This window comes from Sycon ciliatum, chromosome 9 (genome assembly GCF_964019385.1).
Source record: "Sycon ciliatum chromosome 9, ocSycCili1.1, whole genome shotgun sequence".
Lineage (NCBI taxonomy): Eukaryota > Metazoa > Porifera > Calcarea > Leucosolenida > Sycettidae > Sycon > Sycon ciliatum.
In genome coordinates, this window is record NC_088651.1 from 9,596,149 (window position 1) to 9,611,090 (window position 14,942).

Sequence of the window (14,942 nt, forward strand, 5' to 3'; positions counted from 1 at the left end):
CCTAAAACAAGTCCAGAAGCAGCCATGGGTGGTGGGGTAGGGCCCCTCAACGTGGCCCTGGAATCTGTCACAACGGAACGAATGGGCGTTCTCTCACAGACTCCCACAGACCCAAGTCAATTTTTGATTTTTTTTAGGTTTAGCACAAATTAAAGACTAAAACTGTCATGCTACGAGGTCGTACCTTTCATACAACATCCAGTGCTGGGACGTCCACAGCAAAGCCATTTCCACAGCGCTGCACACCAAATCCAGGATACCCTCAAAAACCGGCAAAGACTACCACTCACGTTCCACTGCCTTGTACTGAATCCTACCTGACTTCTTGACACGACTCAAACTTGCCAAAGTCACTAAAATCAACGTCAACCCGCGATATTCATGTTAAAACAAAATGGCGTCACGATTTATTGAAAGTGGTATAGTTGGTGGTACGAGTGTTCAAAACCATTTGAACTTCATACTGTTCGTCTTCTTTTTAACATGCTCTCTTTCCATCGTCCTTAGCTTTTGTTTGTTGAGAGCTGTTTTGGCTTTCTCCTATACCTCTGGGGGATGCCAAGTGATGGTTTTGAGAGGCTGGTGATGGCTGTGAGCGAGAGTTTGCCGATCGGCGTCGTCCTCGCTATAGCGATGAAAATACTAGTTACTGCGCACCTGGCAGATATCACAACACGTCGGAGCGTCCAGGAGCAAAGGAATCTTGGGTTTTCACTGGAATCTAGTTCCTCCAGCATCGTGTAGCCCACCGTCGGTGAATGGCGGTCCAGAAAGGTCGAACCTGGTCTTCTGCAGCATCTCGCAGTCCTGCGAGGCACACTGAATACGCCTGTCATGTATTCTACAAATAAAAATCACGAAGTTGTGGACTTTACAGTGATGGGTCTATCCTGTATGCTGCAAAAGACGCAGGAAATGTGACTGGTGTCTGTACACTCAGTGACTGGACGCCAACACCCCAGTCTTCTCCTGCAGGATCTGTTTGACATTGACATTATGCAGTAGGTCGGCATTGACCTGGTTTGGCAGCTATCGTAATAGTATCTGCCTGGTTGGATGTAGCAGGTTGGTGTTTGCTCGTCGTCCAGTCCGGAATTTTCTTGTAACTCACGGTGGAGTACGCGCAGGGTTTGTGATCATCCCTGTTCACTTCAATATTATCAAACACAACGTTCCCTTTGTCACTCATCTTATCCTGAGTACTGAATTTGCTGACAATATTGCACCACACTTGTCACAACCTACCGCCACTGCTGGCGGTGGCGACTGGTTCGTCAATGGCGGTGACCAGGCTGACTGACTAGCTTCGAGACAGCGGCCTCGTTGTCAACCCCGCGGCAGCCTAAAGGTTGATTTTATCGATCCAGCCTCAGCGCCATGTTGACGATGCCCTAGTGACTGTGTGTCATGGATTGCCTTGCCATCAGCGGTCATTGCCGTCCACCTTGATGCAGCCCTCAACAACTGGCTCAGCCCATGGGAGTCTCAAGTGGACAAAGTTGTTGCCAAAGTAGCTCAGAAGATCCAGGTGCATCGTGGTGTAGGTGAGCACATAACTAGGACTTCCCAGCGCCTATTTGTCCAGGCTGCGATACTATGTGACATGCTGTACTGCACATTCTTTTCAGCACTGCAAGGCCGGCAGCTGGACCGACTGCAGGGGCCGCGCACATGCAGGCCGCCTGTTGCCAGTGCAGCATTCCGGAGCGTTCCTTCTGAGATCCGTGGAATAATAACTTTCTTTGCTTCAAAGCAAGTTGCTTACCTTTCTGTTGTGCTCCCAGTGTCCTTACAACAATAACCTACAGCAATGTTTTATTTTCCTTTCCATTCCCCAACCAATGAATACTACGATGTCGATTCTATTTCTTCATACTTTGGTGTGTGCCCGCGCACGCACGTGTGTGTGTGTATACCTCACTCGCCACTCGAAGTTCTGTTCCCCATCACTGGAACACTGCCTGTTCTTTCAGGACCTGCCATCATCTGCGGATGGGCATTCAATGATTGTATTGTGTGTGTGTTTCATTCAGAATCAGATCCGCTATCGTTGCTATTAGAGAAAATCTGTGGGTTCACATGCAGTGCATTTTTAGATTTGCGTGCTTTTCTCGCCACGGGCGCATACATGGGACATTGTGTGTGTGCGTCTGTGTGTATGGGGATATTGTCTGTATTGGCTTTTGGTACTAATGTTCAGGTCTGTGCTTGCATGTGTGAACATGAAATTGTTCGGTTCTGTGCATGCTATTGCTATGTTGTATATTATTGTATGTATGTGTGCATTTCCACGAACAGTGTAGACGAGCGTGGAGAGTGCATTCATCCCTCATCAACCACTTCCCCTTGGGCTTACGAGAGTTTTTTCTGCGTACCTCTCATTTTTGTTTGTTTCACTCTGATACTGTATTGATGCCGGTACCTGTACCTCGATGTGTTCCTCTATCTGCAGTCGCCTTTAACCTTCGGTCAAGTTAACGTTTATTGTGCTCTATTTATCGTGCGAATCAAAATAAACAATAATAACACAAGTCGTGCTAGAGTGACGACATGTGCGTGTAGTAGGGTTGATGCGATGAGACGTTATAATTAGGTGGAACAGAACACACATTGGGCAGATTGATTGGGCATCATTGATTGTGCTCAGTCTAAACAGTGAACATAATAATTATCTCCAGTGACAGACTGTAGCGGCTAGCCTCCAATAGGTGGCTGGCACTAGTCGCTACTGCTTGTTTGACAGGTGCCGCCAGAACCCCTGTTGTGTCATGCTATAGATGCACATGCCCTGTTCTGGGGCATACTGAGGTACTTTGATTTTGTTGACTGCATGTAGACAGCATCCAATAGTAGTACTCGTAGACCTTGGCTCTTTGTAGGTCAACCACATTCGCATGGATCGATCGGCGACTATGCACTTGGAGGTTGGAATAGCCTGCGCTGAACAGATCTTGCCATGGCCCAGGGAGTGAACTCGCTTACTCGACTATCACGGTTTTAGTTAACCAGCATGAGTGGTGCAATTTGTCCATACCATGTTGCGAGCTCCCAGTTGTTTGGGCAGGTTTTGAGCTGCACCACGAAACAAAGCGAAATAACGGCGTGACTGTAGAGCAAGGAAGCGGCGAGAGGGCACATCCAGGACGAGACAGGCAGTAGAGATGTGTTCACAGCACGAGCAACCTCTCAAACCCTGCCGGTACTCCACAGTTACAAGAAAATGTCGGACTGGACGACGCGCCAATGCAAACCTGCTACATCCACCCAGGCAGATAGCTGCCAAACCAGGCCAATGTCGACCCACTGCATACCGGTATGTCAATGTCAAACAGATCCTGCAGGAGAAGACTGGGATGATATTGGCGTCCAGTGTACGGACACCAGTCACATTTCCTGCGTCTTTTGCAGCATACAGGATAGACTCATCACTGTAAAGTCCACAACTTCATGATTTTTATTTGTAGAATACATGACAGGCGTATTCAGTGTGCCTCGCAGGACTGCGAGATGCTGCAGAAGACCAGTTTCGACCTTTCTGGACCGCCATTCACCGACGGTGGGCTACACGATGCTGGAGGAACTAGATTCCAGTGAAAACCCAAGATTCCTTTGCTCCTGGACGCTCCGACGTGTTGTGATATCTGCCAGGTGCGCAGTAACTAGTATTTTCATCGCTATAGCGAGGACGACGCCGATCGGCAAACTCTCGCTCACAGCCATCACCAGCCTCTCAAAACCATCACTTGGCATCCCCCAGAGGTATAGGAGAAAGCCAAAACAGCTCTCAACAAACAAAAGCTAAGGACGATGGAAAGAGAGCATGTCAAAAAGAAGACGAACAGTATGAAGTTCAAATGGGTTTGAACACTCGTTCCACCAACTATACCACTTTCAATAAATCGTGACGCCATTTTGTTTTAACACGCATACGGTCCACTACAATAATCAAGCCACATATCTGCAACGTCACGGGGGTGCTGGCAAAAATCCTGCTGCAGGGCGAAGCCCGCCGCCGTGCAGCCCAAAACGTGGCAAAAATACATGATTTTTTGGACTATGCGTTGCAGCAAGCTAGTCGCATCGGGGATCGGATCAACATGTGCACCGCATGCAACGACGTTACGTTCTATAAGCTCTGAGGGCGCAGGCCCTGGTCAATCGACTGGATTTCCATGTCCACTACAGTAGTATGTTCAGGAAACACAAAAATATTGTTAAGTTTACCTGCAGATGTTGCCCAATGGCAATGCAGCTGGCAATTGATAGCGTCTCCTCCAACTCCGCGGTCCGGCGATGGCTGGAAGGAGCCTTCACTTCCACGCAGAACTGAGTAAACTGATCCTTAGTAGTGTCTAGTACCGTCCTCCCTGTACAACAGTTGAAGTTTGGGAACGTCTTTTTGAGCAGCTGGACTCGCAGGTTGTTCGCAACAGCAAGTGTATTGTCCTGGGTGACTTCAACACTAATGTGCTTGAGTCACGTTCTCATCACTACGCTCACCTGCAACAACTATGCTCGAGTCACTGCTTATCCAACATAGTCAACGTAGCCACACGAACGCCGTCCGACACGTGTCTGGACTTGGCTCTGGTAGAGGACGGCCTCACAGTGAACACCGTATCAGTGTCACATCTTGAAGAAGTTACTGATCACCACCTAGTTAAAGTGGTACTTCAGTTAGCAGACTGGACCCCCCCCCCCCCCCACCTGAGCATAGCTATCGCCTCGTTCGAAAGCCGGGCATTTCCCGTATTGACTATGCCCAGTTCGACAGAAGGCTTCAGGCCAGGTTGGAACAGAATCCTCCAGATGTTGCGTCTCTCAACAGCTACACTGAACATGTGATCACATCCATCACCACCACCACTACTGATGAGCTAGCACCGATCCAACGTATCCGTGTGTCCAATTGTCCCAAACCTAAGCCTCACCCATGGGTCACACCTCAGCTAAAGCATTTGATGCAACAGAGAGCAACTCTGCATGGTAAGCTAAAGCGACAACCTGACAGCGCTGTTGTCAAACAGCAGTACAGAGCGACACGTAGGGAAGGAAAACTCCTCAACCGAAATCTGAAGTCGAATTACCTGATCCAGAGATCTACTGCACTGAAGCTCGACCCTCGTGGGCAGTGGGCACTGCTGAATGCCCTCTCCGGTAGACGTAAAGTGAAGAACCAGCCTACTGCATCTCTCAATAATCTGACAGCAACATTTGCCAATAATTATTGTACATGATCCAACCCGCCTCACCAGCATATGTCTCCGTCCGAGCACTCATCAGCCGTACCATGCTGCTCAACTTTCCCAGTTCCGACCTGTTACTGTAGAGTGCATTACTAAACTGTTTAGGGGGGCAGCCTGGTCGTAAAATCCTGAAAAATCGAATTTGTAAATTCATATCGAGTGCCACATCCTACGCATTGCTAAGTCTGGCATACGAGCCATCTTCCAACTCCCCAGAAGGACCCCCACTGCTCCCCTATTTGCCAGACTATCAGTGCCTCAGCTCCACCAGCTGTACGTGCAACGTCTGCTTCTCTTCGTCTTCCGCTGCCTTCATGGCAGAGCCAGCTCACTATTCACATCCTACTACTCCCTCATTGCCACGGATGTAGACAGAAGTTGTGTCACGCGTGGTCAGGTCAGCCAGCTGCTCAGAGTGCCGTTCCTACCTGGTCCCTCAGGCCGTAGCTCTATCGCCTTTGTTGGCAATACCACATGGAAATCTCTCCCTACTGATATTCGCGCTTGCGACGTACGCCACACGTTTCAAGCATTGCTGTCTGGCTATGACCTTATCTCCCTCCTCAACTAGCTCTCATATGTTGTGCCTACTATGTCTTCTTCACAGATTCTGCCTGAACAGATGCTCATCAATTATGTTCTTGTCCTCTATCCTAGTCCAAATCCTGCCTTGCCCATGCATGACTCTCATGAAATGCCCGTACTAAATAGTCTATAGAACAAGAATATTGGATATCAGACTTCTCTCATCAACTATGATAATACCCATTTCATACACAAAATTAATACCTACTGTTTTCTTTCCTTTCATTTCATCTTCTTTTCCGTTCCTTTCTTCTTCATACACATTTTAAACATTTTCATCATATTGTGAGAGCCGTGGGCCAATAGCCCCGGTGAGAAGGCAGTCTTGCCTGTTCATATGGTGAAGTAAAATAAAGAAACAACAACAAAGAAACAACAACATCAGTTGAAAGAGCATGAACAGCTGCAAAATCTCTGACAATTAATTTTGGTCTCGATCTGACCAGCCGTTCAAGAGTTATGGCCGAAAATGTGCCCTTCCAAGGAAAGATTTGTTTGTTGCACGCTGCGCTTGCGGATCGAGGTGACGTAAGTCAAATTGATCGTCTGGCTCGGAAGGTGAGCAGCTCTCTTCCTGTACTGCGTTACAGCTATGCTCGTCAACAGAGGCAGTATGCGCAGGCGAATCATTGAGATCATCGTCAATGTAAATATCAGAATCAAATTCAGCAATTTGATAATTCTTCGGGACAGTTTTGGAATGAGGAAGAAAATTCTGTAGGCGAATCCAAACACGGCCAGCAGAGTCAGGAGTAGCCACCACACGTGACATAGCAGTGCTAAACTTGGGTGAAAAAACCCCAGCAGAGCTAGGTAAATGATTATCATCGGTATGCAGCTGAGCTTGAACAATGACTTGTGTATACTGGTACAGTAACCAAATTAGGAAGATGAACACGGCAGACTGTAGGATTAGCATTATGGGTGGGCTCTAGGGGTACATCGACACCGCCTGCATCGAGCATGTTGCGATCGAAATCAATTGTGCCATGAGATTGCAAGAAGGCAATGCCGATTAGCACATCGGGCATAATGTCAGCAACAATGACTCTGTGACGTACAGCAAGCTTGCCAGTTGCTAACAATACGACAGCTTCCCCGAGCACAGGGACAGAAGAATTATTTACCGCTTTTAAGAACAGGCCTGCAAACCAATCGGCCATATGCGTTGGTCCTGCGAATCATGAGGTCCCGAGTTCAAGACCCGCGCTGGTAGCAGGGAGCGTGTAGAAAGACTTTTTACGCGTGTTGAACTGCGCCGACACCCACGGTCACCTGGGTACTCACAGCTCGGAGTGAGAATAACAAGGATGCAGTTTACAGGGTTATGGGCCGTTACACGCCCGATTGGTTGAGAGACTAACCTCCTCTCCCCTGACTCACTTGTGAGGTCTGCATTCGCCACTAAGGTTAACAGGCATAGTGGTGGCCTGCGGATGCGAAGGCTAGTTTGTGTGTTTCCGAACATTCAAGCGATGCCGACGCGGATCCCGCGAATATTATATTATTATTTATTTTTAAGAACAGTATTAACGGGTGAGATAGATAAATGAACATTATGATGAGAGAGAGAGACTTAGCAAAGCTGGTGCTCAACAACGTTACGCAACTGCCGGTGTCCACAAGCATGTTGGCTGGTACAGCCTCGACCGTGCCTTGGATCTGCACCGTGCTGTCGGACTGTGTTGCAAGACACGACAGAGGCAGGACGGTCGAGTTGTCTGGACGCTCGGCTGAAGTAGTTGTGCAGGCCTGACAAGTAATTAGTTGTCTCAGTAGGTAAGCAGACAGCCTCATGACACACCGGACACGGTTGACTCTGCTTACCAGTACATGGGTCCATTGGGGAGATTGCTGACGGTGGACCCTGGTTGTCAGCGACGCTCAGTTTCCCCGACCGCGTCCACGACCCTGGTGACCACCACGGTTAGGGACCATCGCAAAAGTTCGCAGAAGCCCCCGAAACGAAGACCGTTAGTTTCGGGCCTGACCCCCCTCCCTCCCCCCTCAAACGAAACGACAGTCACAATATGGGCTTCATTATTTCACTTGGATGCTCAAACATAATAATTATTATAATAATTATACTACACAAGCATTGTTGTATCAGTGTGTAACAATGTACAGCACTTTATAAATGCAACGATGATATCACCTTGCAGTGGGTGATCTAAGAACGAGAACAGCTAGAGCTATGCAGTTGTATCCTTTGAGCATGCTAATCTATATCAGCTCCTACATGTCCTCAATACCTTTTTGAATTGAAGCCCGGTTTGCGATTTTCGACACTGACTCCCTCCCCCCCCCCCCCCCAAACGTATGCTCTTCGTTTCAGGGGCTTCTGCGAACTTTTGCGATGGTCCCTTAGCCGGTGTGTATCTGTGGTGCGGACAGTCAGGTGCGAAATGCAGTGTGCTGTCGCACACATAGCACCGCTTGGTGTCACCATCTCCATTCCGATGCAGATTAGTTGGCCTCTCCAGCGCGAGCCTGGAGATCTTGTCCTCCAGGGCTGCCATCCTCAACAGCCGGGCGTTGAGTGTAGGGTCACTGGGATGAGATTGCACCGCACATATAACTGGGCTAGCTGCCTGCTGCTGGTCTGCCTCCAGGATGCACTGCAAATGCATAGCTCGTCGCAGTGCATCATCCAATGTTGGTGGGTCCGTGCCACGAACAAGTAGGCGCAGGTCCCTGCTGTCGAGGCCGGCTACAAAGGTGTCGCGCGCCAGGGTATCCTGCACTGCTCCAGCCACCGTGGGGTACGCCCGTCTACTAAGCCTGCGGACGACTTCCGCAAAATCCGACAGGGACTCGCCACGAATTTGCCGGCGTGATTGCTCGATTTAATTGACACGTTCACCGTAAGCACGCTTCTTCTCTCCTTCGAACAACATCAATAATACATGTACATGTACAGTAATTGGTGCTCTTCACACACAATCAGCATACTCCTGAAAATCCTGAAATTCCCTCTGCAGAATAACCCCCTTTTCCCGTAAAATTGTCAGCATAATTTAAAAAAGAATTTCCGTCCTCGTTTCCCAAATAGGTACATGTAGGTGTTAGGCCTACGTACTGTCACTACTCTTGTCTATCGACACACTTGCCATTTTTGGTCATGCCTTGTCACGCTACTGTACTGGCTCATGGATACTTTTCTCTTTCGTTCATCGCTCATGTAGTCTTGATGTTTGCAATATTTGTTTACTGTTGAGCCAACAAGCGGGAATAATGAAAAAAACAACCAGCCAAATCCGTGTTCTCTACACGGTAGTGCTAAACTGCTGAGACCAGAGTTCGCATCGTTGTTCGTGTGCCTGACCAGCTAAGCGCAGGTTCCACCGAGGAGGCCTTACCACTCTCAGGCCCAGGGCCAGGGAGCCCTACACAGTGAAAAACGTATGTGTAGGGCTCCCTGCTCAGGCCCGCTGTTGAGTTTTTTGTGCTCTCTCCCATTCATTTCTACCGAGTAGGTTGTATCTTTTAAGTTAAAAAAGAATTCTGTTTTTGAAGTGATCACGTTCATATCATTGTATTTTCATGCCGAGACCCCCCTCCCCAGGCTACACGCATGATTGAGCTACATGTACAAGTGAAGTGTTGATCGATGAACTGGATCCGATCAAGCTAGCCAATGTCATGTCAGGTGCCTTGCAACCCTAGCCAGACCTGCCAACCGTTGGTATATTCAATGGTGCAGGGTGCAAACGTTACTCCCACGACAAGATGATTTCATTGGGCCGGCACTACATTAGTCCAGGAGAATGTGGTAAAGGCAATGACTATTTGACAGAGGTAGCAGAAGATGCAGACTGGCTCTCCAGCATTCACTGGGCCAATAATATAAAATCAACTGCCAGCGACATAGAATATCAATCCCAGGGCTCATCAGCGGCCAGAGGGGGATAGTAGGGAATCAGCAGAAGGGCGGAGGGATGAAACACTAGGTATGTAAAATACATGTATGGAAGTACAGGTGTCTATGTGCTAAATACATGTGTGGAAGTACAGGTGTCTATGTGTAAAATACATAGGTTTAAGTACAAGTGTCTATGTACATGACTGCATGAGTGCATGAGTGCATAAGTGCATCATCAGGCTGTTCAGAGTGCTCACTGTACAGTGGACTGAGCTGGTAATACAAGGCAAGAGTGAGTGAATACAAAATGTAGAGCTCCAATTGGGATTTGAATAATAGCAAAATAGATAAGGAGTGTGCATTGCTCAACGACGTGGGCATGACATCATCACTATGGGACATGACATCATCACTATGGGGCATGATATCATCACTATGGGGCATGACATCATCACTATGGGACATGACATCATCGCCATGGGCATGAAAGCATGGATTAGTGCATGACATCATCATTATGGGCATGAAAGCATGGAGTGGTGCATGACATCATCACTATGGGCATAAAAGCATGGATTAGTGCATGACATCATCACTATGGGCATGAAAGCATGGATTAGTGCATGACATCATTACCATGTGGCATGACATCATGGTGATGAACTTGTGGACAGTGAACAGCAATGCACAACTGTGGCACTTGCCAGAGAAAACAGAATACATGTTGCCGGAAATATTTCCTCATCAGGAAGAGAAAGACAGTAAAACCACCTCAAGAGAACAAGCTGGAGAAAAGTCTGTTGATACGCGGCTATTAACCACATGCAGGAAATCATAAATACCTTTTTCATCAATCCATCCTGGACCTATACTTCACAGGGTAGGTCCAAGTGGAGACGATCGATACAAATCTAATGGACAACTGGAAGTCAGCAGTAGCGGAAGATCCCAGAGAAACATCGCCTGTATTGGACCAACACAAGAAAGAAGATGTACATGAATGCTGGCCAGCTCTCATTGACGGTCCGGTATGGGAAATGTTTTGGATATGTATGGGATATGTATGGGATATGTATGGGATATGTATTGATATGTATGGGATATGTATGGGGTATGTATGGGATATGTATGGGATATGTATGGGATACGCACGGGATAGCGTGCCAGGCACGGCATGTCATGTGATATGTGAACATGCACAACACACCCATTCATAGGGAATACAGCGGTGTGGATACCGGCTATGACAGACACTACAGTTAAACATGTCTAAGACCACCACTCAAGAGACCTTCAGAACGTGTTCTCTGTTATCAGATGGTCTCCTTATAGGCGATTCACACCACAGACAAATCCACGTGCACCGGACCGTTACTATGGCATTTTACCTGCGAACGAGAAAGTGGCTGAAAGTGGCTGAAAAGTGCAAGTGAGCTGGGGGCCCACTTTCACGATAGTCGTGGTGTGCACGAGTGCATTTACACAAAAAAGCGCGAAACAAGACTTGACTTTTTACGCGGCTCTTTTCACCATGATAACTATTGTATGCTTGTTTTGAAAATTTGAAATACCCATGGCAACTGGTGGGTGAATCATTCAAAAATGCAAACGTGCCTGCCGTCGAGTGCAGACGTGTGAATCGACGCACTCACTTTTCTCATGAATCACTCGCTGTAAAACGTGCACGTGCCTGTCGTGTGAATCGCCTAGTGCTATCCAGGACCATTTGACTGGAAATAGCATCCCTTGGCCCGGGTTGCAGTGGTCTAATGGGACAGGTGGTGGCATTATCGGAGTTGTCACCTTGATAGGTGTTACTCTGCTAGTACTAACGTAACGTCTTGTGCATAGCTTTGGGAATGACATGAGTGATTTGTCCCTGCACTCGCGATATCGAGCACTTTGTGCAAATACATGTACATAGTAACTCAGCTTGTAGTACAAGCCGTACATTCCCTATATACTGTCATTGACATGGAAATCCGGTGAAATGACCGGGGCTGCCACCCTCAGTGTGCCAGACAGAACGTTGTGTGCATGCAGTGCACGTGTTGATAGCAGTACACATGTACTAATGGCTGTCATGGGGCCGCTTGACCTCCGACTGGATTTCCATGTCCACGACAGTAGATATACAGTCAGACCTCGTTTATCCGGTCAACTGTTATCCGGATTCCTCGCCATCCGCAAGAAAATCGCTGGTCACCGATTTACAGCACATGCCATGCATACATACAGTATGTGTGTTCAATTATCCGGTTCCCTCGCCTATCCGGATATTTGTGTGGAAAACGGATGTGTGCGGTTATGTGTGGTCTGACTGTATAGCAAGACGGGATAAATTGCACTCGGAACTCAAAGCAAAGTCCAGTTATATTGCACTTGGCTTACCTGGGTAGTCATGACAACAGAGGCATCATGGCCGATCAAGGAGAGCCTCGAACTCAGTACGCTTGAATGCAAAGATTGGGTTCATGTCTGTGATGATGTCCAAGAAGATGATGAACGAGGCTCGCCCGCACCCCTGCATGTGCTGCAGCAGTTGCTCGTTGTGTACATCTGAGCCATCCCGCCTCTCTAGTTCAATGAAGCGCCTGATAATCAGGTTGTCTGCAAGAAGTCTCCGTGCTATGACTTTGTCGCGGAACGTTCTGGAGTTCAGTGAGATTATCCATCTTCGGTACTTGTCCAGGCAGAAATCTGGATGGTCCCAGGGATCTAGGGGATTACAGCACAGAACACAATCCAGGCAAATATACCAATCTACTGTTATCTGCATAGAGAATTACGGAGAAACAGAGCATGATTGCATCTTGGTATGGGTCTTATCCAGAGCACAGTCACTCCAAGAATAATGAAATATGCTATAGAAAATAAGACAGGAAAATCTTCAACGTACTGTACTCGTCAGTTGCTGGTCTGGCGACGTCATCAGAAGCAGCTGCAGTCAGATTTGCACAGCATGAAACCACACACATGTACAGTCCAGTGACAACCTCTCACTAGAGATTACATTTTGCTAGTTTCACTACCAGCACACGCACGCGCATGCACACACGTAATCAGGCATGCACGCACACACACACACACACATGCACGCACACACGCGCACACACACACACACACACACACACACACACAAATTACTGTATACCAGGCGGTGAGTGTATGTGCATGGGTTTTGGGCACTACACTATTCAATTGGGGAGATGGAATCCTAGACGTCTCCCTTTGTGAACCAGTTTAATTCTTTCAAAACAAGAAAGTTTCAAGGCCGCACAACTTAACCGCTTTACCGTGGTAAGAGAGATGATTTCATGACAAGAAGAAATGACATCATCACTCATTGGCATTACATGATCATCCATCACCACAGTAACTACATATGATTGCCAGTAAACAAAGAACACATGCTTCAGACATGCACACCAGGTGGGATGTCTGACTAGTCAATCCGGATTCAGATCAGATCCAATGGACCAGGCAAAACGGCAGTTAAAAGGCAGACTTGCGACTATACAGCTATGCACAAACACACATCCATCTCCATATCCACTCACGCAACCCGCCCACGTACCTCCACCCACGCACACCCAGCCACGTCTGCGTACAGAAATACAGGCATACCGTATTTTCTGGAGTATAGGCCGCACTGGAGTATAAACCGCACGCCAACCTTTTGTCACAAAATACCGACATCTATCCTATTTATCACCATCAATTTGACCATTGTTGTATAAGACAAACAGATTTTGTTTTGGGTGGATTGCTGTTGTTTAAGGGGGTTCGGGACAGTTAGCCCCAAAAATTTAATTTCAACATCAGCCCAATCTGACATCAGGTTTGAATAGGTACAGCCTTATATTTTCGCTTAGTAACATCAGTTTTTCAATTGCCCGAATAGGTCTTGCCAAAAACACAATTTTCCTTGATGACACAAAATAACACAAAATCCCAAAATTGATGAGAAATCGACCATAACATCAGTTAGGAGAGAAAATATGACATAAAATTTTACAGACTGTTCGAGGTATTGACTAAGATGATATCAACACCGAAAAATGTACACTTTGGTTGATGATGGGATCCAGGTCGTCATTTCCTGGAGAAGAACAAAAAGACGCAAAAAATGAAACTTTGAATATTTTTTGCAGCTTATTTTTGAGTTTGCCCCATATGTGGATACTTCAAACACGTTCTATAAGTGGGTTGGAACAGGTTTACCGCGGCGAAAATAGGGGTCACCGTGCATATTCTGGAGAAAAATCCAAAAAACTGTCAAAATTTGCCTAAAATTAGTAAATTCACGTATCTATATTGCTTGTACTTCTCTGCTGCTGCTTTGGTCATAACTTATTGGATTTTTGGCTGTTAATAGGTGTTGCATAAACTCACTAGAGCCCTCGGCGTTCAGAACAATACAAGGATGGAATAGCTGAACTAGTAAATTTGCCGGAAAACCCTGGGTGCACGCATTATCGATAGGTACTTTTCTCCATGATTACTCTCCTGTTGGCACTTGGTTGTGATACATGTACATGTAGCTATGATAGCGCTTAGCACAGCCCCATATCAAACTACAATGAAAGCTGACATGTTGGAACGAATCAGACAACATTGAGTCCTCTTGTTCTTCAACTATGCGAGCTAGAACGTGTCCCCACACTGGCAAAAATGATGGTATTTTACGGTGCGCACAAACAAATGAAGCACTGTGCCACAGGGCGTTCCTTAGAGTTGGGTTGCTGTTGGTTCTTCGCTAGGTGTTCAGCCACCACTAATATAATCTTCCTTGAGACTGTCACCCGCTTCTTACCTCCGACTTGCTCCTTCATCAGTCTGGAAATGGCTGGCTCACCACTTCGTTTGTAGGACAAGACAAAGTGCTTCATCACCAACCCACTGGCAGCTGCCCGCACAGCAACTGATTTAGAGAAGCACGTTGCTTGGACCAACTGTTGAAGGGTGGCCAGCCGCTTTTGCTGATGTTCTGCAAACTCCATCGCCGAACATGCTGATGCAAAAGTGACAGAGTGCTACAGGATACTGGCATCAGGGCGAGCTTCGACAATTTCAGCTAGGGCTGCAACATCCGCAACAGCATCATGAGCAGCGAACTCATTCCCGACGATGAACTATAAATCAATCCGAGGCTGTAGCTTGGGAGCTCCGGTATCACGGTTTAGGGATCAGAGTGTTCACCAATCACAAAAATGCACACCATCGACACACACATCCGTGCACACATA

General features: G+C 47.3%; 1 protein-coding gene and 1 long non-coding RNA gene across 2 annotated transcripts in view; both read right to left on the reverse strand.

Annotated features, from left to right (window-relative positions):
• Window positions 1-14,942, reverse strand: part of LOC135824557 (uncharacterized) — a 200,085-nt gene that overhangs the window by 33,073 nt on the left and 152,070 nt on the right. The window lies entirely within an intron of this gene.
• LOC135824548 (uncharacterized) overlaps window positions 9,600-14,942 on the reverse strand; it is a 35,065-nt gene continuing 29,722 nt past the window's right edge. The window contains exons 11-13 of the mRNA XM_065337281.1: window positions 12,593-12,634; window positions 12,085-12,411; window positions 9,600-10,656 (exon numbers count right to left, since the gene is read on the reverse strand). Of these exons, the coding sequence (XP_065193353.1) occupies window positions 12,110-12,411; window positions 12,593-12,634 (344 nt within the window). The 3' untranslated portion in view covers window positions 9,600-10,656; window positions 12,085-12,109. The remainder of the gene's footprint in view (window positions 10,657-12,084; window positions 12,412-12,592; window positions 12,635-14,942) is intronic.